Genomic DNA, 22,352 nt, shown 5'->3' with positions numbered 1-22,352 from the left:
AAATGTGTCTGTGAAATGGTGTAATCCAAACCACAAGCTTTGTTAATAATGTAAATGAGGCAGGCGGCAGAGAATGAAAGACAACATGTGACAGATAATTCTGGATACCTCGGGCTGCACTGCCAAGTTGGGGCTCATGTGCAAAATTTAGTCGTAATGGGAATAAAAAAAACATATCATGGGCATGAAACGCATACGCAGAACAAAGAATGATTGATGCAAAATGTTTATTCCACACAACACAGGAACTATGAAAGATGAAAAAAAAGTACAAAACATTCATTCCAAACAACACAGGTAGAAGGTAGAAGATTGAAAATGTATACTTTTATAAAATTTCAAACAACATTAATAATTATGGGAGTGGAAAAAGTTTACAAAAAATTCCAAACAATACGAATCGGTGAAGACAGTATTTGGATTTTAGATTACATGCATGTTAAAGGACATTGCATTTAGTACATAACTGCTAACCTTACATTAATATCCATGATAAATACTTGCATGCAGTAACTATTTAAAGCTAATATGCTACTGTATGAATTAGTCAAGCTGCCAAGTTGAAAATATCTAACTTTAAATCTAACTGTATAATAAAAAAGCTGAAGTCAATAAATTCGAACAGTCAACTCCGTGTATAGTTGTGATCCTTCTACTAATTTTACCAGTCACTATCTGAAGAAATTTGGGAGGAATCTTCAATGGACATACTCTCTGCAGAGTCACCATCAGGATCGAGTGAGACTTCAACCACTGTGTCACTGGATGCAACTACTGTGTCAATGCATGCAACTACTGTGTCACTGGATGCAACCACTGTGTCACTGGAGGTCATTGCGGTGTCACTGGATGTAGTTACGGTGTCACTAGATGCTGCCCCAACATTATCCTCAGGATGCCTTTCAGTCAGCATTATGGAGGTCTGAATAGCCACATCTCGGCGCGGCAAGGTGGAAAAATGATGGAGTCTCACAAGTGTGTGCATGGCACCAACCAGAGACATGACATTCTGGGACAACCGGGCCCCACGATACTGCGAAGCATTTTGCAATGCGTTTATGTCCCTATGTATGTGGTTGAACCCACGCTGCACAGTGCTCACAAGTGTATCTAACCTACGACAAATGGGGCAAAGCTCGCCCTCGTGAGAGTCCTGGGACTGTGACGGAAAAGAGGAAGGGACAGCACCCATCGCCTCTGGCTGATGTGCCCCTCTTCGCTCGGATTGCTCTGACGAGGGTGCTTTCATATAAGAGGTTGCTTTCCATTGCCCACCTGCCCCACATGAACCTTGTTGAACCTCTTCAGTTTCCACACCTTCCTTAGCCACTCCAGGTCCTTGAAGCTGGGTAGACACCTTCTCCTCCTCCAAGATCACGGTGGTTTGCTGTTGCTCTGATCTCAAGGGTTTTGAACTGCAACATTCATCTGGGGAGATAAAAAGACAATACTTTGGCTTAATTGATGAGGTACTAAGCATAAACTGAAGGATTAGATTGAAATAAGGCTTTGCAAGAATTTTGAGCACAAGAAAGCTAGCAATTCATTATAGAGCAAGAACATTTACAAATGCTTTGAAGGACTTGCATACATAATCATTGCAATGCATGCTTAATGGCAATAGCTGAGACTGTAATATTTGAGGTAAGCAATGATGGGTTTGACAAAACAATGCAACACTCACCAGCATCACTGGAGTCAGAGGACGCATCAGGTCCATGTTCCACAAGGTGGACTATCGGGGCCACTTTTTCTTTCTCCCATGTTAGGACTTTGTCTTTTGCCACATCTGTATGTTGGACTGTACCTCTCTTTTTGTTAAAAAACACTTTTTGTCGAGCGCCAAGTCTCAAGTCATTGATGCACTTTCGACAGTCCTCAGCTGTCCGTGCTACTTTGGAAACTTTGTTGACTTTTGCGGCAATAAGGTTCCAGCCACGTCGATGACCCTCACTAGTGGGCATTTTGGGTTTCGTGGCCAGGAATATTCTTTGTAATTTTGTGAATTGTTTCACAAGCATGTGTATAGCCAACGTGGAGAATTTAGGCTTCTGCCGTTTGGCTACTGTGAAAGCCATTTTCGTCTGTTTTCCGCCTGTGCGGAGTGGAAAGAAAAATCATTTGCAAAGGTCAAGTCAAGTTCCTCTGGAAGTTAAGGTGCTAATTGTCAATGATTGCAGTTGAATTCTGAACGCATGGCTTATTTTCCTGCCAACAGAAAAACTGCTTCCATTTTCCACACCAGTCTTCCTTGTGGCTTTTGAATGGCATTGCCAATTTAATGTTACTTAACCCCAAATTATGTCCGGTTTTGTATTATGAATTTACGGCAACCAAAAACTGTATCAATATCTCCGAAGCACATTATGCTTAACGCCTTTATAAGTGGCAGAGAAAGAAGACTTTCAAATTACCAGTTCAGGTTACCTTCAAACCGAGGCTCTAGAAGGAACTGGATAGTCTGATCACCCAATATAGCATCCAACCCAAATGATTATATTTAGTATTCTCGTCCAAAGCCAAAATGAGTTCAGATCAAAAACATCATTCAGAGAAAACGACAAAAACTTGCATTTCGATAACACCTTTAAAACGTCCCAAGGTGCTTATTATTCAAAAGTATTCCCATTGTAAAAATTCTAATCGTCTTCACTAGCACGTGTGTCGGGTGACACTACTATGAGAGTCAGAAGATAATAACCGAGAAGAATTAAACTATTTCTTAATGTTCATTGATTGGATTTTCAATTACTGCTTAGTTTCCTGTTCTTGCAGGATGTTTGGAAAAGAGCACATTGTACTAGTTACTGATGTGTAAACTAACAGAATGCTTTATAAACTTATTAATCATTAAAATCACACTTCACGTGACATAAATTGGAGCCATTTAGTGCTTGCATACATTTAAAATCAATGTATTGGCCCACTATTGTCTGCACTGGCATTTTATAGAGTGAATGTACCATTTTAATATAATGGCCCGGATTTTGTGGTGGTCATGACGGTGAAACTCTCAGTATCTCGCATCATTACCCCTCTGAAACTGACTGTAGCTTCTGGATTGCTGCAGTACAGAGGGACCTGGGGTCCTTGTGCATGAAACACAAAAAGTTAGTATGCAGGTACAGCAAGTAATCACGAAGACAAATGGAATGTTGGCCTTTATTGCAAGGGGGATGGAGTATAACAGCAGAGCAGTCCTGCTGCAACAGTACAGGGGATTGGTGAGGCCACACCTGGAGTACTGCGTACAGTTTTGGTCTTTATATTTAAGGAATTATATAATTGCATTAGAGGCTGTTCAGAGAAGGTTCACGAGGTTGATTCTGGAGATAAGGGGGTTGACTTATGAAGATAGGTTGAATAGGTTGGGCCTATACTCATTGGAGTTCAGAAGAATAAAAAGTGATCTTATCAAAACATATAAGATAAAAAGGGGGCTCAACAAGGTGGATGCAGAGAGTATATTTCCACTCATAGGGGAAACTAAAACTAGGGGGCATAATCTCAGAATAAGGGGACGCCCATTTAAAACTGAGAGGAGGAGGAATTTTTTCTCTCCGAGGTTTGCAAATCTGTGGAATTCTCTGCCCCAGAGAGCTGTGGAGGCCGAGTCATTGAATATATTTAAGACGGAGATAGATAGATTTTTCAATGATAGGGAGTAAGGGCTTATGGGGAGCTGGCAACAAAGTGGAGCTGAGTCCAAAATCAGATCAGCCATGATCTTATTGAATGGCAGAGAAGGCTCGAGGGGCCAAATGGCTTACTCCAGTTCTTATTTCTTATGTTCTTGTGTTCTTATGATTCAGCGCATGCTCAGATAAATGTGGAAATCCTGAAGCTGCGGTCAGTCATTTCCTGCTCCGCCACAGTCTATACTGTGGAATCCCCATAGCCGGCAATCAGTGCAATCAATTGAACTGATGGAAACTTCCCCTTTTCTGCTCTAATCGCACTGATAAAAGCACCATAAAAAGTTAAGCATTGTCCAATGAGGTGTAACTAGGTTATTAATAGCATCTTGAGTAATATCACTGCAGAAAAACCATTCTGGCCTAGAAAAGCTAATTTTATATTTGTGGAATGTCAAATTTCTCCATTATGATAAAAAAATTACTATATTTTAAAAATATTAAAAAATATATATTTTTAAATTTTTATTAAAGTGTATTTATGATATTTCATATTCTAACTTAACTCCATGTTATGCACCAATCTTTATTTTGCTCCCTGTAAAAAAATTTAACAGTGAATGTTAAAAGCTGCTTTTTATTTCCTGGTTTGCCATCTATGAGAATTCTTCAATATGATTGGCTGCTTAGCTAGCTTGATTACATCACTGTTGCCGAACGATGGAGATGCCCGAAACACAGTGCTACAATCAAATTAACATTGAGAAAGCTAAAGTTTCCGCCACAGAGATCGCAAGATCTTTGTGGCAGCTTTCTTCGAGGTCAGTGGTGATCGCCATCACTTTACTGCTAACTGCAAATTCCGGACCAATGTCATTGTGTACAGTCAGCCAAAGAAAGTCAGCTTTAAATGTGCCTCCACCTTTAGGTAGCCAGTTACATTACATTAAATGTTTATAAGAACAACAAGAATATGCATCTATATAGCACCTTTGGCATGGGAAAATGTCCCAATGCACTTCACAGAGGTATTATCTAACAAAATTTGAAACCGAGCAACACTAGGTAATATTAGGACAGGTACTTGATCAAAGGGATAGGTTTTAAGGATTGTCTCAAGGTGGAGTAAGAGGTAGAGAGATGGAGAGGTTTAGGGAGGGAATTCCAGAGCTTAAGAACAAAAGGACATAAGAACATAAGAAATAGGAGCAGGAGTAGGCCACATGGCCCCGTGAGCCTGTTCCGCCATTCAATAAGATCACGGCTGATCTGATCATGGACTCAGCTCCACTTCCCTGCCCGCTCCCCATAACCCTTTACTCCCTTATCACTCAAAAATCTGTCTATCTCCGCCTTAAATATATTCAATGACCCAGCCTCCACAGCTCTCTGGGGCAGAGAATTCCATAGATTTACAACCATCTGAGAGAAGAAATTCCTCCTCTTCTCAATTTTAAATGGGTGGCCCCTTATTCTGAGACTATGTCCCCTAGTTTTAGTTTCCCCTATGACATCCTCTCTGCATCCACCTTGTCAAGCCCCCTCATTATCTATTCAATAAGATCACCTCTCATTCTTCTGAACTTCAATGAGTATAGACCCAACCTACTCAACCTATCTTCATAAGTCAACCCCCTCATCTCCGGAATCATCCCAGTGAACCTTCTCTGCAAGTATATCCTTCCTTAAATGTGGAGACGAAAACTCTACGCAGTAGTCCAGGTGTGGCCTCACCAATATCCTATACAGTTGTAGCAGGACTTCTCTGCTTTTATACTCTATCCCCCTTGCAATAAAGGCCAACATTCCATTTGCCTTCCTGATTACTTGCTGTACCTGCATACTAACTTTTTGCACAAAGACCCCCAGGTCATGCACAAGGATCCTCAGGTCTCTCTGTACTAAAGCACTTCACAATTTTTCTCCCTTTAAATTATAATTTGCTTTTCTATTATTTCAGCCAAAGTGGATAACCTTACAATTTCCCACATTATACTCCATCTGCCAAATTTTTGCCCATTCAATTAGCTTATCTGTATCCAATTGTAGATTTTTTGTGTCCTCCTCACAATTTCATTCGCACCCATCTTTGTATCATCAGAAAACACTACACTTGGTCCCTTCATCCAAATCATTAATATAGATTGTAAATAGTTGAAGATGCAGCACTGATTCTGCGGCACCCCTCTAGTCACTGTTTGCCAACCGGAAAATGCCCCATTTATCCCAAATCTTTGTTTTTTGTTAGTTAGCCAATACTCTATCCATGCTAATATATTCCCCCAACACTGTGAGCTTTTATCTTATGCAGTAACCTCTTATGTGGCACCTTATCGAATGCCTTCTGGAAATCCAAATACACCACATCCACTGGTTCCCCCTTATCCACCCTGCTCATTACATAAGAACATAAGAACATAAGAAATAGATGCAGGAGTAGGCTATTTGGCCCCTCGAGCCTGCTCCACCATTTAATACGATCATGGCTGATCCAATCATGGACTCAGGTCTACTTCCCTGCCCACTTCCCATAACCCCTTATTCCCTTATCAGTTAAGAAACTGTCTATCTCCGTCTTAAATTTATTCAATGTCCTAGCTTCCACAGCTCTCTGAGACAGCGAATTCCACAGATTTACAACCTTCTGAGAGAAGAAATTCCTTCTCATCTCCGTTTTAAATGGGCAGCCCCTTATTCTAAGATTATGCTCCCTAGTTCTAGTCTCCCCCATCAGTGGAAACATCCTCTCTGCATCCACCTTGTCAAGTCCTCTCATAATCTTATATGTTTCGATAAGATCTCCTCTCCTCAAAAAATACCAGCACATTTTTCAAACATGATTTCCCTTTCATAAAACCATGCTGATTCTGCTTGATTGAATCATGCTTTTCCAAATGTCCTGCCACTGCTTTCTTAATAATGGACTCCAGCATTTTCTCAATGACAGATGTTAGGCTAATTGGTCTATATTTTCCTGCTTTTTGTCTGCCTCCTTTTTTAAATAGGGGCGTTGGGACCGCCCCAGAATCCAGGGAATTTTGGTAGATTACAACCAATGAATCCACTATCTGTGCAGCCACTTCTTTTAAGATCCTAGGATGTAAGCCATCAGGTCCAGGGGACTTGTCCACCTTTAGTTCCATTATTTTACCAAGTACTACTTCATTTGTAATGGTGATTGTATTAAGTTCCACTATTGGAATGTTTTGAGTGTCTTCTACCGTGAAGACCGATACAAAATAGTTGTTCAACGTCTCTGCCATTTCCCTGTTCTCCATTATTAATTCCCCAGTCTCATGCTCCAGGGGACCAACATTTACTTTAGCCACTCTTTTCCTTTTAAAGTGCCTGTAGAAACTTTTACTGTCTGTTTTTATAATTCATGCTAGTTTACTTTCATAATCTATCTTCCCTCATTTAATCATTTTTTTAGTCGTTCTCTGCTGGCTTATAAAAGTTTCCCAATCCTCTGGCCTCCCACTAGTCTTGGCCACATTATATGCCTTTGTTTTCAATTTGATACCATCCCTTATTTCCTTAGTTAGCCACAGATGGTTATCCCTTCTCTTACAGGCTTTCCTTCTCATTGGGATATATTTTTGTTGCGAGTTGTGAAATATCTCCTTAAATGTCTGCCACTGCTCATCAACCGTCCCAGTCTATTTTCCCAGTACATTTTAGCCAACTCTGCCCTCATACCTTTTTAGTCTCCTTTATTTAAGCTTAGGACCCTGGTTTGAGAACCAACTTTCTCACCCTCCAACTGAATTTGAAATTCAACCATATTATGGTCAATCATTCCAAGAGGATCTTTTACTACGAGATCATTTATGAATCCTGCCTCATTACACAGTACTAGATCAAAGATAGCCTGTTCCCTGGTTGGTTCAGCAACATACTATTCAAGGAAACTATCCCAGATACACTCTATGAACTCCTCCACAAGGCTACCCTGGTCAATTTGCTTTGTCCAATCAATATGAAGATTAAAATTACCCATCATTATTGCCGTTCCTTTATTACAAGCCTCCATTATTTCTTGATTTATACTCTGTCCAACTGTGTAGCTACTGTTAGGGGGCCTATAGACTACTCCCATCAGCGACTTTTTCCCTTTATTTTTCCTTATCTCCACCCAAACTGATTCAACATCTTGATCCTCTGAGCCAATATCATTTCTCACTAATGCACTGATCCCATCCTTTGTCAACAGTGCTACCCCACCTCCTTTTCCCGTTCTGTCTGTCCTTCCGAATTGTCAAATATCCCTGAATATTTAGTTCCCGGTCCTGGTCACCTTGCAACCACGTCTCTGTAATGGCTATCAGATCATACCGATTTATATCTATTTGTGCCGTCAACTCATCTATTTTATTACGAATGCTACATGCATCTAGACAAAGAGCTTTTAAATTTGTTTATCGATGCATTTTTCATGCTTGTTTCCTCGGTCCTTCAAACTCACGTTCTACATTTTTGATTTCTAATTCCAGCTTTACTCCCCTCCCTACTGAATCTATTTTCAGGTTCCCTTCCCCCTGCCAAGCTCGTTTAAACCCTTCCCAACAGCACCATTAAACCCCCCTACCCACCCCGCCCCGCCCCACCGTGAGGATATTGGTCCCGGCTTTGTTGAGGTGCAACACGTCCGGCTTGTACAGGTCCCACCTCCCCCAGAAACAGTCCCAATGCCTCAGGAATCTAAAGTCCTCCCCCCTTCACCATCTCTCCAGCCACGCATTCATCTGCTCTATCCTATTTCTGTACTCACTAGCTCGTGGCACCGGGAGTAATCTGGAGAGATTACTACCTTTGAGGCCCTGTTTTTTAATCTCTCTCCAAGCTCCCTAAACTCTGCCTGCAGGACCTCATCCCTCTTTCTACCTATGTCATCAGTCCCAGTATGGACAATGACCTCTGGCTGTTCATCCTCTCCCCCCAGAATGCCCTGCAGCAGGTGACATCCTTGACCCTGGGACCAGGGAGGCAACATACCATCCTGGAGTCACGTCTGCGGCTGCAGAAACACCTGTCTGTTCCTCTGACTATTGAATCCCCTACCACTATAGCTCTTCCATTCTTCTTCCGCCCCGCCTGTGCAGCTGAGCCGAACGTGGTGCCATGGATTTGGCTCAGGCTGCACTCCTCAGACGCACCATCGCCCCCACCGCCACTCAGAACAGAGTACCTTTTGGAGAGCGAGGTGGACTCAGGGAACTCCTGCACTACCTGCCTAGTCCTCCTCTTTTGTCCGGCGGTCACCCACTCCCTCTCTACTTGCACACTCGTAAGCTGTGGGGTGACCGTGCTATCCATGTATCTCTCAGTCTCGCGGATGCACTGCAGTGACTCCAGCCGCCGCTCAAGCTCCAAAATGTGAAGCCCGAGTAGGTGCAGCTGGAGACACCTCAGGCACACAACTTAGGGCCTAGGCAGCGAGAGGTATGGCCACCAATGGTGGAGCAATAAAATTGGGGATGTGCAGAGGCCACAACTGGAGAAGCACATTGATCTCAATGGGTTGTTGGGCTGGAAGGGGTGACAGAGATAAGGAGGGGCAACTTCACTGAGGGATTTGAAAACAAGGATGAGTATTTCAAAATCGAGGCTTTGCCAAACAGGAAGCGAAACTGAGCACAAGACTGAGGTGTTATATATGTAAACCTGCAAATACCTTGTTTAACCACCAGAGGGCTCATCCCTTGGAGTCCCAAGGGATCCCACAAACCCTTGTGAGTACTTGTACATAAGGAGGCCTCACAGGTTGGAGAGAGACTCTGGAGACCTGTAATAAAGGACGACGGTCACACCTTATTTCAAGCTTATAGTATCTGGTCAGATTCTTCATTCAAGACATAACAACTGGTGACGAGATACAGATGACGAACCCCACTGCAACAATGCAGAGAAATTCTGGAGAAATCCTGGAGAAATTTTCAGAGGGAGATGATTGGGAAACCTTCATGGAGCGACTCGACCAATACTTCGTGGCCAACAAGCTGGAAGACGAACGCTGCCAAACGAGGGGCGAACCTCCTCATCGTTTGCGGAGCACCAACATCTGGACTCATGAAAAATCTGCTCGCTCCAGCGAAACCCACAGAGAAGTCGTACGATGATTTGTGCACACTGGTCCGAGAGCATCAAAACCCGAAGGAAAGTGTTCTGATAGCGAGGTATTGGTTCTACACATACAAGTGGTCTGAAGGCCAGGAAGCGGCGAGCTACGTCGCCGTGTTAAGGCGCCTTGCAGGACATTGCGAATTTGAAGGTCACTTGGAGCACATGCTCAGGGACTTCTTTGTACTTGGCATTGGCCATGAAGTAATACTTCGCAAACTTTTGACTGTAGAGACCCCAACCTTGAGTAAGGCCATAGTGATAGCCCAGGGGTTTATCTCCACCAGTGACAATACCAAACAAATCTCTCAGCACAAGATTGCTGCTGCAAGTACTGTGAACAAAGTGATGTAATTTTCGAATCGTAATGTACAGGGCAGGACTCACATGCCTGCAGCTGCATGCCACAGATGTCTCAGAGTTCACCATCAAGGGTGGTGAATACAAGGCCATTAACACCTTGTTGGCGCTGCGGGAGTGATCATCATTTCCATTCATGCCGCTTAAAAGGATATGTTTGCAAGGGCTGTGGAACAATGGGACACCTCCAACGTATGTGCAGGCGAGCTGCAAACCTTGCTAATCCTGCAAACCACCATGTTGCAGAGCAGGACATATCCACGGTGGATCACGATGAACTAGAGCCTCAGACCGAGGAGGCAGAGGTATATGGGGTGCACACATTTACCACAAAGTGTCCCCCGATAATACTGAAGGTTGAATTAAATGGATTCCCGGTGTCAATGGAGCTGGACACAGGCACGAGCCAGTCCATACTGAGCAAAAAGACTTTCGATAAATTGTGGTGCAGCAAGGCCTCAAGGCCAGTCCTGACTCACATTCGTACTAAACTGAGAATGTAGAAAGGAACTAATTCCCGTAATCAGCAGTGCTACCATAAAGGTCTCCTACGATGGAGCGGTGCACAATTTACCACTCTGGGTGGTACCGGGCGATGGCCCCACGCTGTTCGGCAGGAGCTGGCTGGGAAAGATATGCTGGAACTGGGACGACTTCTGAGCGTTCTCATCCGTCGACGACACTTCATGTGCCCAAGTCCTAAATAAGTTCCCCTCGCTGTTCGAACCGCGCATCGGGACGTTCCAAGGAGCAAAAGTGCAGATCCACTTGATTCCGGGGGCGTGACCCACCATCACAAGGCGAGAGCGGTATCGTACATGATGAGTGAGAGGGTGGAGATCGAGCTGGACCGGCTGCAACAAGAGGGCATCATTTCACCGATTGAATTCAACGAGTGGGCCAGTCCGATTGTTCCACTCCTCAAGGAAGACTGCACCATTAGAATCTGTGGTGATTACAAAGTAACTATCAATCGTTTCTCCCTGCAGGATCAATACCCGTGACCAAAGGCAGACGACCTTTTTGCAGCACTGGCGGGAGGAAAGACATTCACGAAGCTGGACTTGACCTCGACCTACATGACGCAGGAACTGGAGGAATCATTGAAGGGCCTCACCCGCATCAACACGCACAAAGGTCTCTTCATTTACAACAGATGCCCGTTTGGGATGCGATCAGCCGCAGCGATATTCCAAAGGAACATGGAAAGCTTGCTGAAGTTGGTCCCGCGCACCGTGATCTTCCAGGACGACATCTTGGTTACAGGTCGGGACACCGTCGAGCACCTGCAGAACCTGGAGGAGGTTCTTAATTGGCTTAATCATGTGGGGCTCATGTTAAAATGCTCAAAGTGCGTTTTCCTGGCACCTGAAGTGGAGTTCCAGGGGAGAAGTATCGCGGCGGACAGCATCAGACCCACCGATTGGAAGACGGAGGCAATCAAGAACGCACCAAGACCACAGAATGTGACAGAGCTGCGGTTGTTTCTGGGACTCCTGAACTACTTTGGTAACTTCTTACCGGGTCTTAGCACACTATTAGAACCACTGCACTCTTTACTGCATAAAGGAGATGAATAGGTATGTGATCAAAGCCAAAAAAATGCCTTTGAGAAAGCTAGGAAATTGTTATGCTCAAACAAATTGCTTGTGCTGAATGATCCATGTAAGCGTTTGGTACGAGCATGTGATGCGTCGTCATACGGGGTCGAGTGTGTATTGCAACCGGTTGCTTTTGCATCCAGAAGTCTGTCTAAGGCTGAGAGGGCCGACAGCATGATCGAAAAACAAGTGTTAGCTCTGTTTATGGGATAAAGAAAATGCATCAATATCTGACTGAGCTCAAATTTGAATTGGAAACCGACCATAAGCCACTTATATCCCTCTTTTCTGAAAGTAAGGGGATAAATATGAATGCATCAGCCCAGAGATGGGCGTCACGTTTTTTTTTAATTCGTAGCCAATCTTTCCAATTCTTTGTCAAATCACAAACGCCAGAGGTCACCTTGCACACATCAAGGATCACTCTGCGCCAATGCTCTTAGCCAAAAGGCCTAGAGCCACTGCACCGTTCCTGGAAGTACTGCAATACCAGGTTCGTGCCATGGAGGTGGATGGGTCAGGTCCCCCACACACCTCCGTGGAGGTGGATGGGTCAAGCCACCCCACCCACCTCCAGTCCGTGTGGTGAAGGTGCTCCCATTGTGCTGTTTTGGAGGGAGTTCCAGGATTTTGACCCAGCGACGCTGAAGGAACGGCGATATATTTCTGAGTCAGGTCAGCTATGTTTTTTTTTTAAATAAATTCGTAGCCAATCGTTTCCAATTCTTTGTCAAGTCACAAATGCCAGAGGTCACCCTGCACCAGTCAAGGATCACTCTGCGCCAATGCTCTTAGCCAAAAGGCCTAGAGCCACTGCACCGTTCCTGGAAGTACTGCAATACCAGGTTCGTGCCATGGAGGTGGATGGGTCAGGTCCCCCACACACCTCCGTGGAGGTGGATGGGTCAAGCCATCCCACCCACCTCCTGTTTACAAAAATGTAAGCATATACCTTCCTGACCAGGGAGGAACCACCCGGAGGTCATGGTGGCTGGTCAGGTTAGTTATGCAGATCTTAGCCAAAAGGCCGAGAAGCGATCTTTTTTTGTCCGCATACAACTATGCCATCTGCCACAGGCCAGGCACAGAAAACTGTGCTGATGCTCTCAGTAGGCTGCCATTGCTAACCACATGGGTGGAGATGGCACAATGCGCAGATTTAGTTATGGTAATGGAAGCATTCAAGAGTGAGCAATCACTTGTTACCGCCCAACAGATTAGAACCTGGATGAGTCAGGACCCTTATTGTCTTTGGTAAAAAAAACTTTTTGCTCCACGGGAGTTGGTCTATTGTCCCGTTAGAGATGCAGGAAGAAATAAAGCCATACCAGCGGCGCAGAGATGAAATGTCCATACAGGCAGACTGCCTCCTATGGGGTAATTGGGTAATGGTGCCAAGAAAGGGCAAGGACACTTTCATTAGTGACCTCCATATTACCCACCCAGGCATTATAATGATGAAAGCAATAGCCAGATCCCACGTGTGGTGGCCCAGTATCGATGTGGATTTAGAGTCCCGCGTGCACAAATGTAACACATGTTCACAGTTAAGCAATGCACCCAGTGAGGCGCCATTAAGTGTATGGTCCTGGCCCTCCAAACCGTGGTCCAAGGTCCATATCGACTATGCAGGCCCATTCTTGGGAAAAATGTTCCTTGTGGTTGTAGATGCGTACTCCAAATGGATTGAATGAGAGATAATGACGGCAAGCACATCCACTGCCACCATTGAAAGCACGCGGGCCATGTTTGGCATGCACGGCCTGCCTGATGTCCCTGTGAGTGACAATGGGCTGTGCTTCACCAGTGCCGAGTTCAAAGAGTTCATGACCCGCAATGGGATCAAACATGTCACATCTGCCCCGTTCAAACCAGCACCCAATGGTCAGGCAGAGGAGCAATGCAAACAATCAAGCAGAGCTTGAAGAGGGTAACTGAAGGCTCACTGCAGACTTGCCTATCCCGAGTCCTGCTTAGTTACCGCACAAGACCCCACTCGCTCACTGGGGTTCCCCCCGCTGAACTGCTCATGAAAAGGGCACGTAAGATAAGGCTCTCATTAGTCCACCCTGATCTACACGAACAGGTAGAGAGCAGGCAGCTTCAACAGAATGCATATCATGATCGTGCAAATGTGTCACGCGAAATGTGTTTAATGATCCTGTATTTGTGTTGAACTATGGACAAGATCCCAATTGGCTTCCCGGCACTGTCATGGCCAAAGAGGGGAGTAGGATGTTTCTGGTCAAACTTTCAAATGGACTCACCTGCAGAAAACACTTAGACCAAACCAAACTCAGATTCACTGACTATCCAGAACAACCCACAATAGACTACCTTTTTCGACCCCCCAACACACACACACAAGTTTAACCACCAGAGGGATCATCCCCTGGAGTCCCCGGGGATCCCACAATCCCTTGGGAGCGCTTGTATATAAGGAGGCCTCACAGGCTGGAGAGAGACTCTGGGGACTTGTAATAAAGGACTACGGTCACACATTACTTTAAGCTTACAGTATCTGGTCAGATTCTTCATTCAAGATATAACATGAGGGATCTCACATATTTACATGTCAGCCCTTCAAGATGGTAGCACCTTAATCATGACAGGCAGCTCACTGAACCAGTTATTGCATTTCAATGTCCATAGCCCAAGTTTTGAAGCTTACTTCAATTTTAAGAAGACAACCATCACCAAGACCCTAAATATATCCAATCCTATGGTTTCCAAGGTTACCTGATTAATCAGATAAAGCAACTGTTCTGGTCATAACAAATTAAAAACTCCATTAATCTCAGGCTCTGTCATTTGAATTTTTGGGTGCTTCTTTAAGCAGATTCCAGCTACATTATTGGTGCAACATGAGCAGAATTCATCACTCGCATTTTCTCCATATTGAGGATATGTCAATGTTGCTTTGAAGCTGGTATATTTTTATTGCCCAGCTAAATCATTCACAGGAGCCTGCTTCATGTCACTGCAAAGTTGGCTGACAGAAGCAGGCTCTGCATACGTGTGCATAGACTATACGGCATCTGCAGAGCATCAAAGTGTTTCAATGCATAGCAGACATTACTACAATGTTTTTTTCCCTTTAGATTATCTGACTATAGTGAAGGCTCACCGGGAATTTAAATTTAATGCTTTGAAGCTGTGTTGACGTGATTGCTAAGTTAGCACATAGTTTTCCTGTACATCCAAACACATCTGTGCAGTTACTCATTCAGCTGATACTGCTAACAAAATACAAAGAAGCTATTTTGTCACAGTTAAGGAAGAAGGTATCTACTGCAGGGAAATTCTCTTGATTTCCACACTTCTGAGATGAATATTCCAGTGCAAGGACGCTTTGTAGACACGTGACATTTTCAACTGACTCGTCTAAACATGAGCCATATCTATCGTTATCCATGTCAAGTTCGAATCATAGAATCGTAGAATGGTAACAGCACAAAAGGAGGCCATTCGGCCCGTCGAGCCCGTGCCGGTTCTCTGCAAGAGCACTTCAGCTAGTCCCACTCCCCCAGACTTTCCCCGTAGCCCTGCAAATCACAAAAAGAATTGAACGACTTGCATTTACATAGCAACATTCACGACCACCTGACATCCCAAAGCACTTTACAACCAATGAAGTACTTTTGAAGTGTAGTCAATGTTGTAATGTAGGAAACGCAGATAATGACCTGATCATCTGCTTTAGTGATGTTGATTGAAGGATAAATATTGACCAGGACACCGAGGATAACTCCCCTCCTCTTCTTCGAAATAGTGCCATGGGATCTTTTACGTCCACCTAAGAGAGCAGAGTGGGCCTCAGTCAAAACATGACACCTCCGACAGTGCAGCACTCCCTCAGCACTGCACTGGAGTGTCAGCCTAGATTTCTGACTCAGAGGTGAGAGTGCTACCAACTGAGCCAACAGCTGACATAGATGAAAGCAGCAGAATCAATAAGAAAAGCAGAACTTGCACCTTTCATGACCCCATGACATCCCAAAGTGCTTTACAGCCAGTTAAGTACTTTCGAAGTGTTGTCACTGTTGTAATGTAGGAAACGCAGCACCAAATTGCGCTAAGCAAGATCCCACAAACAGTAATGTGGCAAATTATGTTATTTTTAAATAGATTTTTTTTATTGCATGCAAAATGATTCATTTTATGCAATGAATGGATGGAAAATGTTGGGGATGTGCATCCAAATTCACAATCAGCTTTCTCGGTTGGCACGGATCCAGTGCTGCAGTTTCATAAAATAATTCCTATAGCGCATGAAAATCGTCACCTGACAGGTAACCATAGAACGGACATTGAACTTAAACCTTAACTCAGTTTCATGCTCCACTGATGCTGCCTAACCTGCTGAGTACTTCCAGCATTTTCTGTTTTTATTTCAGATTTTTTCCAGCAGAAACTTTTGAGTTAAGCAACTGTGCTTTCTTTGGTTTTCTTTCCATTTTGTTCCTGTTTTGTCGGTTTGTGGTTTAAACTCTACCTTTTTCTTCTTTTCATATTCTTTATTCTGTGCTAAGAGTGCACACCATTCTCTAAGTGTCTGTCTATGCTGGCGGAAATGCTTTTGCATGTTTTAGAATGCACATTCTAAACCATCTTCCTTTGTGATCTTTGAAATCTTTGTTGTGTTGCGATCTGGGTGCAGACGATATCATACACTGCACTGCTACCATTTATTGCTGAATTCCGCCTGGGTCTTTTTATTTGTCATGTTCTCCTTTGTTGCAACCTCTGAGAAGTTCTGAGATTTATGTATCACATTGGCTGTCATGTTTATTGTCTTGGCAACTCATGCTTGTTTTCAAATCCCTCCATGAGCTTGTCCCACTGCAGACAAAAAGCAAGAAACTATAGATCAGTTAGTCTAACATCTGTGGTTGGGAAAATGTTGGAGTCCATTATTAAGGATGCAGTAGCAGGCCATTTGGAAAAGCATAAGTCAGTCAGGCAGAGTCAGCATGGATTTATGAAAGGGAAGTCATGTTTGACAAATTTGCTGGAATTCTTTGAGGATGTAATAAACAGGGTGGATAAAGGGGAACCAGTGGATGTGGTGTATTTGGACTTCCAGAAGGCATTTAACAAGATGCCACATAAAAGGTTACTGCACAAGATAAAAGTTCACGGGGTTGGGGGGTAATATATTAGCATGGATAGAGGATTGGCTAGCTAACAGAAAACACAGAGTCGGGATAAATGGTTCATTTTCGGATTGGCAACAGTAACTAGTGGGGTGCCGCAGGGATCAGTGCTGGGACACCAACTATTTACAATCTATATTAACGACTTGGACGAAGGGACCGAATGTAACCTAGCCAAGTTTGCTGATGATACAAAGGTGGGAGGAAAAGCAATGTGTCAGGGGGACACAAAAAAGTTGCAAAAGGACATAGACAGGCTAAGTGAGTGGGCAAAAATTTGGCAGATGGAGTATAATGTTGGAAAGTGTGAGGTTATGCACGTTGGCAGAAAAAAAAATCAAAGAGCAAGTTATTATTTAAATGGAGAAAAATTGGAAAGTGCTGCAGTACAGCGGGACCTGGGGGTCCTGGTACATGAAACACAAAAGGATAGTGTGCAGGTACAGCAAGTGATCAGGAAGGCCAATGGAATCTTGGCGTTTTTTGCAAAGGTTATGAAGTATAAAAGCAGGGAAGTCTTGCTACAGTTATACATAGTATTGATGAGGCCACACCGAGAATACTGCGTACAGTTTTGGTTTCCATATTTAAGAAAGAATATACTTGTTTTGGAGGCAGTTCAGAGAAGGTTCACTAGGTTGATTCTGGAGATGAGGGGGATGACTGATGAGAAACGATTGAGTAGGTTGGGCCTCTACTCATTGCAATTCAGAATAATTAGAGGTGATCTTATTGCAAAGTATAAGATTATGAGGGGGCTTGACAAGATGGATGCAGAGAGGATGTTTCTACTTATAGGGGAGACTAGAACTCAGGGGCATAACCTTAGAATAAGGGGCCGCCCATTTAAAACTGAGATGAGGAGGAATTTCTTCTCTCAGAGGGTTGTAAATCTGTGGAATTCGCTGTCTCAGAGAGCTGTAGAAGCTGGGTCATTGAATAAATTAAGACAGAGATAGACAGTTTCTTAACCGATAAAGGAATAAGGGGTTACGGGGAGCGGGCAGGGAAGTGGACCTGAATCCATGATTAGATCAGCCATGCTTGCATTAAATGGCAGAGCAGGCTCGAGGGGCCATGTGGCCTACTCCTGCTCATATTTCTTATGTTCTTATGTTCCCTCCCTATCTCTATAACCTCCTCCAGCCCTACCATCCCCCAAGATCTCTACACTCTTCCAATTCTGGTCGCCTGTGCTTCCCCTATTTCCTTCGCTCCACCATCGACGGCGGGCCTTCTGTTGTCTAGGCTCCAAGTGCTGGAATTCCCTCCCTACCTTCCCTGCCCGCTCCCTGTAACTCCTTATTCCTTTATCGGTTAAGAAACTGTCTAGCTCTGTCTTAATTTATTCTCCACCTCTCCCTCCTCCTTTAAGATCCTCCTTAAAACCTACCTCTTTGACCAAGCTTTTGGTCACCTGTCCTAATATCTCCTTATGTGGCTCGGTGATTTGACAATGTTCCTGTGAAGCACCTTGGGGGATGTTTTGCTATGTTAAAGGCACTGTATAAATGCAAGTTATCGTTGTTGCAGTTGTGGGGGTGAGTCTGGTCTGATCTGCTTTGTACTTGTTCTGTTTCAGGTTCGTTTTGTGTCTTTATTTGTATCAGTTCGTCTGGTGGTGGAAGGCAGGCTCTGTAATTGTCTCTGTTTTGTTCTCTGTCTTCAGCTAAATTGCACTTGTCAGTTTCTATTTGTGGTGGCTTGTTCTCTTTGTAAAGTTGGGTTTCATGTCATCAAGTATGCGGTGAGCATCTCTGAGATTCTACGTTGTCTCCATTTCCCTGTGGCATTTCGGTGCACTTTTATGTTTGTAATATGCCATTACTCGGCTTTTGATTTGACATTTTGATTGGTTGTTTAACTGCTTTCATAGCAATGCTGTCATGAATTGCTCTGCCTGGTGGGTTGTGTCTAAAAGCATTACAAGCTGTTCTGATTACTGAGTGCCTCAGATATTAGCAAAGGAATATTCATGTGTAAAATATATCCCACATATATTTCCTTCAAACAACCATTACTTGTTTGCTTAAACAAAATAGTCAAAGTGGTTGACCACCCAATGAGTACCATCTTTCTGCATTCACAAGGCTTGGGATAGAAATGGGGCTATCTGGAATTAACAACACTGCCCACTTCTTCTTCTTCTTTCCTATGTTACAGTAGAAGCAAAGCAAATCAAATGTCAATATCCAAGTCAGATATCCAGGGCAAAGCTTCCGGTGTATGGATATTTTGTAGGCTGCCTATGAATTTCCTCTGAGCGCAGTGCTCAATGATGTGCTCCAGAGTCACAAGATGGGGATGCTTTAATCTTCCATCTATGGAGAAGATGACAGCATCTACCATGACCAGTTCTGAGGCGGTTGATGGTTGTCTACTCTTTGCAAGGAAGGTTTGATCTTTCAGGTTGTACTGTGGGATCCTCTATAAGGAATCCATTCCATAAGTCACATTCATCCAAGCATTTCACCATCGGTCATCAAGACTAAGGGGAGATCGCTGAAGGGCTTCAACGATGGTCCAAAATGAACTTCTAGATTTGAAATGGGTTGATGGTAGGTTGAAGTCTTGGAGAAGTTGGTGGTAGGTTGGTGAAGTCTTGTCAGTGAGCAGTGGACTTGGGTGCATGGAATGCTGTATTTCTATGTTAGTGCCCAGAAATGTGGCAAAGATGATGACTTCAATCAAATGTTTGCACTTGAGTCCAAAACTACGGGTCATAAATATAAGAGAGTCACTAATATATCCCACAGGGAATTCAGGAGACCCTTCTTTATCCAGAGAGTATTCAGAATGAGTAACTTACTACAACATGGAGTAGTTGAGGTGAATAGCACAGATGCCTTACATACAAACATAAGAAATAGGAGCAGGAGTAGGCCATTCGGCCCCTCGAGCCTGCTCCGCCATTCAATAAGATCATGGCTGATCTGATCATGGACTCAGCTCCACTTCCCTGCTCACTCCCCATAACCCCTTATCCCCTTATCGTTTAAGAAACTGTCTATTTCTGTCTTAAACTTATTCAATGTCCCAGTTTCCACAGCTCTCTGAGGCAGCACATTCCACAGATTTACAACCCTCTGAGAGAAGAAATTTCTCCTCATCTCAGTTTTAAATGGGCGGCCTCTTATTCTAAGATCATGCCCTCTGGTTCTAGTCTCCCCCATCAGTGGAAATATGCTCTCTGCATCCACCTTGTCAAGCCCCCTCATAATCTTATATATTTCGATAAGATCACCTCTCATTCTTCTGAATTCCAATGAGTAGAGGCCCAACCTACTCAACCTTTCCTCATAAGTCAACCCCCTCATCCCCAGAATCAACCTCGTGAACCTTCTCTGAGCTGCCTCCAAAGCAAGTATATCCTTTCGTAAATATGGAAACCAAAACTGCACGCAGTATTCCAGATGTGGCCTCACCAATACCCTGTATAGCTATAGCAAGACTTCCCTGCTTTTATACTGCATCTCCTTTGCAATAAAAGCCAAGATTCCATTGGCCTTCCTGATCACTTGCTGTACTTGCATACTATCGTTTTGTGTTTCATACACAAATACCCCCAGGTCCCGCTGTACTGCGGCACTTTGCAATCTTTCTCCATTTAAATAATAACTTGCTCTTTGATTTTTTTCTGCCAAAGTTCATGATCTCACATTTTCCAACATTATACTCCATCTGCAAAATCTTTGCCCACTCACTTAGCCTGTCTATGTCCTTTTGCAGATTTTGTGTGTCCTCCTCAAACATTGCTTTTCCTCCCATCTTTGTATCGTCAGCAAACTTGGCTGCATTACACTCAGTCCCTTCTTCCAAGTCGTTAATATAGATTGTAAATAGTTGGGGTCCCAGCACTGATCCCTGCGGCACCCCACTAGTTACTGATTGCCAACCAGAGAATGAACCATTTATCCCGACTCTCTGTTTTCTGTTATTTAACCAATCCTTTATCCATGCTAATATATCACCCCCAACCCCGTGAACTTTTATCTTGTGCAGTAACCTTTTATGTGGCACCTTGTCAAATGCCTTCTGGAATTCCAAATACACCACATCCACTGGTTCCCATTTATCCACCCTGTTCGATACATCCTCAAATAATTCCAGAAAATTTGTCAAACATGACTTCCCCTTCATAAATCCCTGCTGAATCTGCCTGACCAAATTTTGTTTTTCAAAATGTCCTGCTACTGCTTTTTTAATAATGAACTCCAACATTTTCCCAATAATGTTAGGCTAACTGGTCTATAGTTTCCTGCTTTTTGTCTGCCTCCTTTTTTAAATAGGGGCATTACATCTACTGGAACCTCCCCAGAATCTAGGGAATTTTTGTAAATTACAACCAATGTATCCACTATCCCTGCTGCTACTTCTCTTAAGACCCTCGGATGCAAACCATCAGGTCCAGGGGATTTATCTGCCTTTGATCTCATTATCTTACTGAGTACCACCTATTTAGTGATTGTGATTGTGTTAAATTCCTCCCCCGCTATAGTCCCTTGACTATTTACTGTTGGAATATTGTTCCTGTCTTCTACTGTAAAAATTGATACAAAATATTTGTTCAGAGTTTCTGCCATCTCCATGTTCCCAGTTACTAATTCCCCGGTCTCATCCTCTCAGGGGTCAACGTTTACTTTAGCCACTCTTTTCCTTTTTATATACCTATAGAAACTCTTGCTATCTGTTTTTATATTTCGTGCTAGTTTACTTTCATAATCTATCTTCCCTTTCCTAATCAGTATTTTAGTTATTCTTTGCTGGCTTTTAAAAGCTTCCCAATCTTCCTTCCTCCCACTAGTTTTGGCCACTTTGTATGCCCTTGTTTTTAATTGGATACTGTCCTATATTTTTTTAGTTAGCCACGGATGGCTATCTTTTCTCTTACACCCTTTCCTCCTCACTGGAATATATTTTTCTTGAGAGTTGTGAAATATCTCCTTAAATGTCATCATAGACAGTCCCTGGGAATCGAGGAACACCTGCTTCCACTCCCAAAGTGAGTTCTTTGGGGGCTGAACAGACCAATACGAGAGCCACAGTCCCCGTTACAGGTGGGACAGATATTCGTTGAGGGAAGGGATGGGTGGGGCTGGTTTGCTGCGCGCTCCTTCAGCTGTCTGCGCTTGACCTCTTCACGCTCTTTGTGTTGAGGCTCGAAGAGCTCAACACCCTCCCGGATGAACTTTCTGCACCTCGGGCGGTCTTCGGCCAAGGTCTCCCAGGTGTCAGTGGTGATGTCGCACTTTACCACCGAGGCTTTGAGGGTTCCTTGTAACGCTTCCACTGCCCACCTTTGGCTCGTTTACTCTGAAGGAGCTCTGCATAAAGCATTTGCTTAAATGTACACCACTGTTCATCAACGTAATACACTTAAATCTATTTTCTCAGTACACTTTAACCATTTCTGCCCTCATACCTTCATAGACTCTTTTATTTAAGCTTAGTACACTGGTTAGAGATCCAATTTGAAATTC

The 22,352-nt window shown here is 43.7% G+C and overlaps 1 protein-coding gene and 1 pseudogene across 2 annotated transcripts in view; both read right to left on the bottom strand.

Annotated features, from left to right (window-relative positions):
* Nucleotides 1–600: 600 nt before the first annotated feature.
* The window catches only part of LOC139274964 (protocadherin-9-like), a 621,496-nt gene continuing 599,744 nt past the window's right edge, over nucleotides 601–22,352 (bottom strand). Inside the window, exons 3-4 of one of the 2 annotated variants that reach the window (XM_070891750.1) lie at nucleotides 1,685–2,095; nucleotides 601–1,428 (exon numbers count right to left, since the gene is read on the bottom strand). In XM_070891750.1, coding sequence (XP_070747851.1) covers nucleotides 662–1,428; nucleotides 1,685–2,095 — 1,178 coding nt within the window. In that variant the 3' untranslated portion in view covers nucleotides 601–661. The remainder of the gene's footprint in view (nucleotides 1,429–1,684; nucleotides 2,096–22,352) is intronic. The other variant, XM_070891751.1, reaches the window with a different exon arrangement.
* LOC139275414 (U2 spliceosomal RNA) lies at nucleotides 12,525–12,755 on the bottom strand (annotated as a pseudogene).

Source organism: Pristiophorus japonicus, chromosome 10 (assembly GCF_044704955.1).
Source record: "Pristiophorus japonicus isolate sPriJap1 chromosome 10, sPriJap1.hap1, whole genome shotgun sequence".
NCBI lineage: Eukaryota > Metazoa > Chordata > Chondrichthyes > Pristiophoridae > Pristiophorus > Pristiophorus japonicus.
The sequence above is the reverse complement of the archived record's forward strand: the minus strand, read 5'-3'. Positions and strand labels throughout refer to the sequence as shown.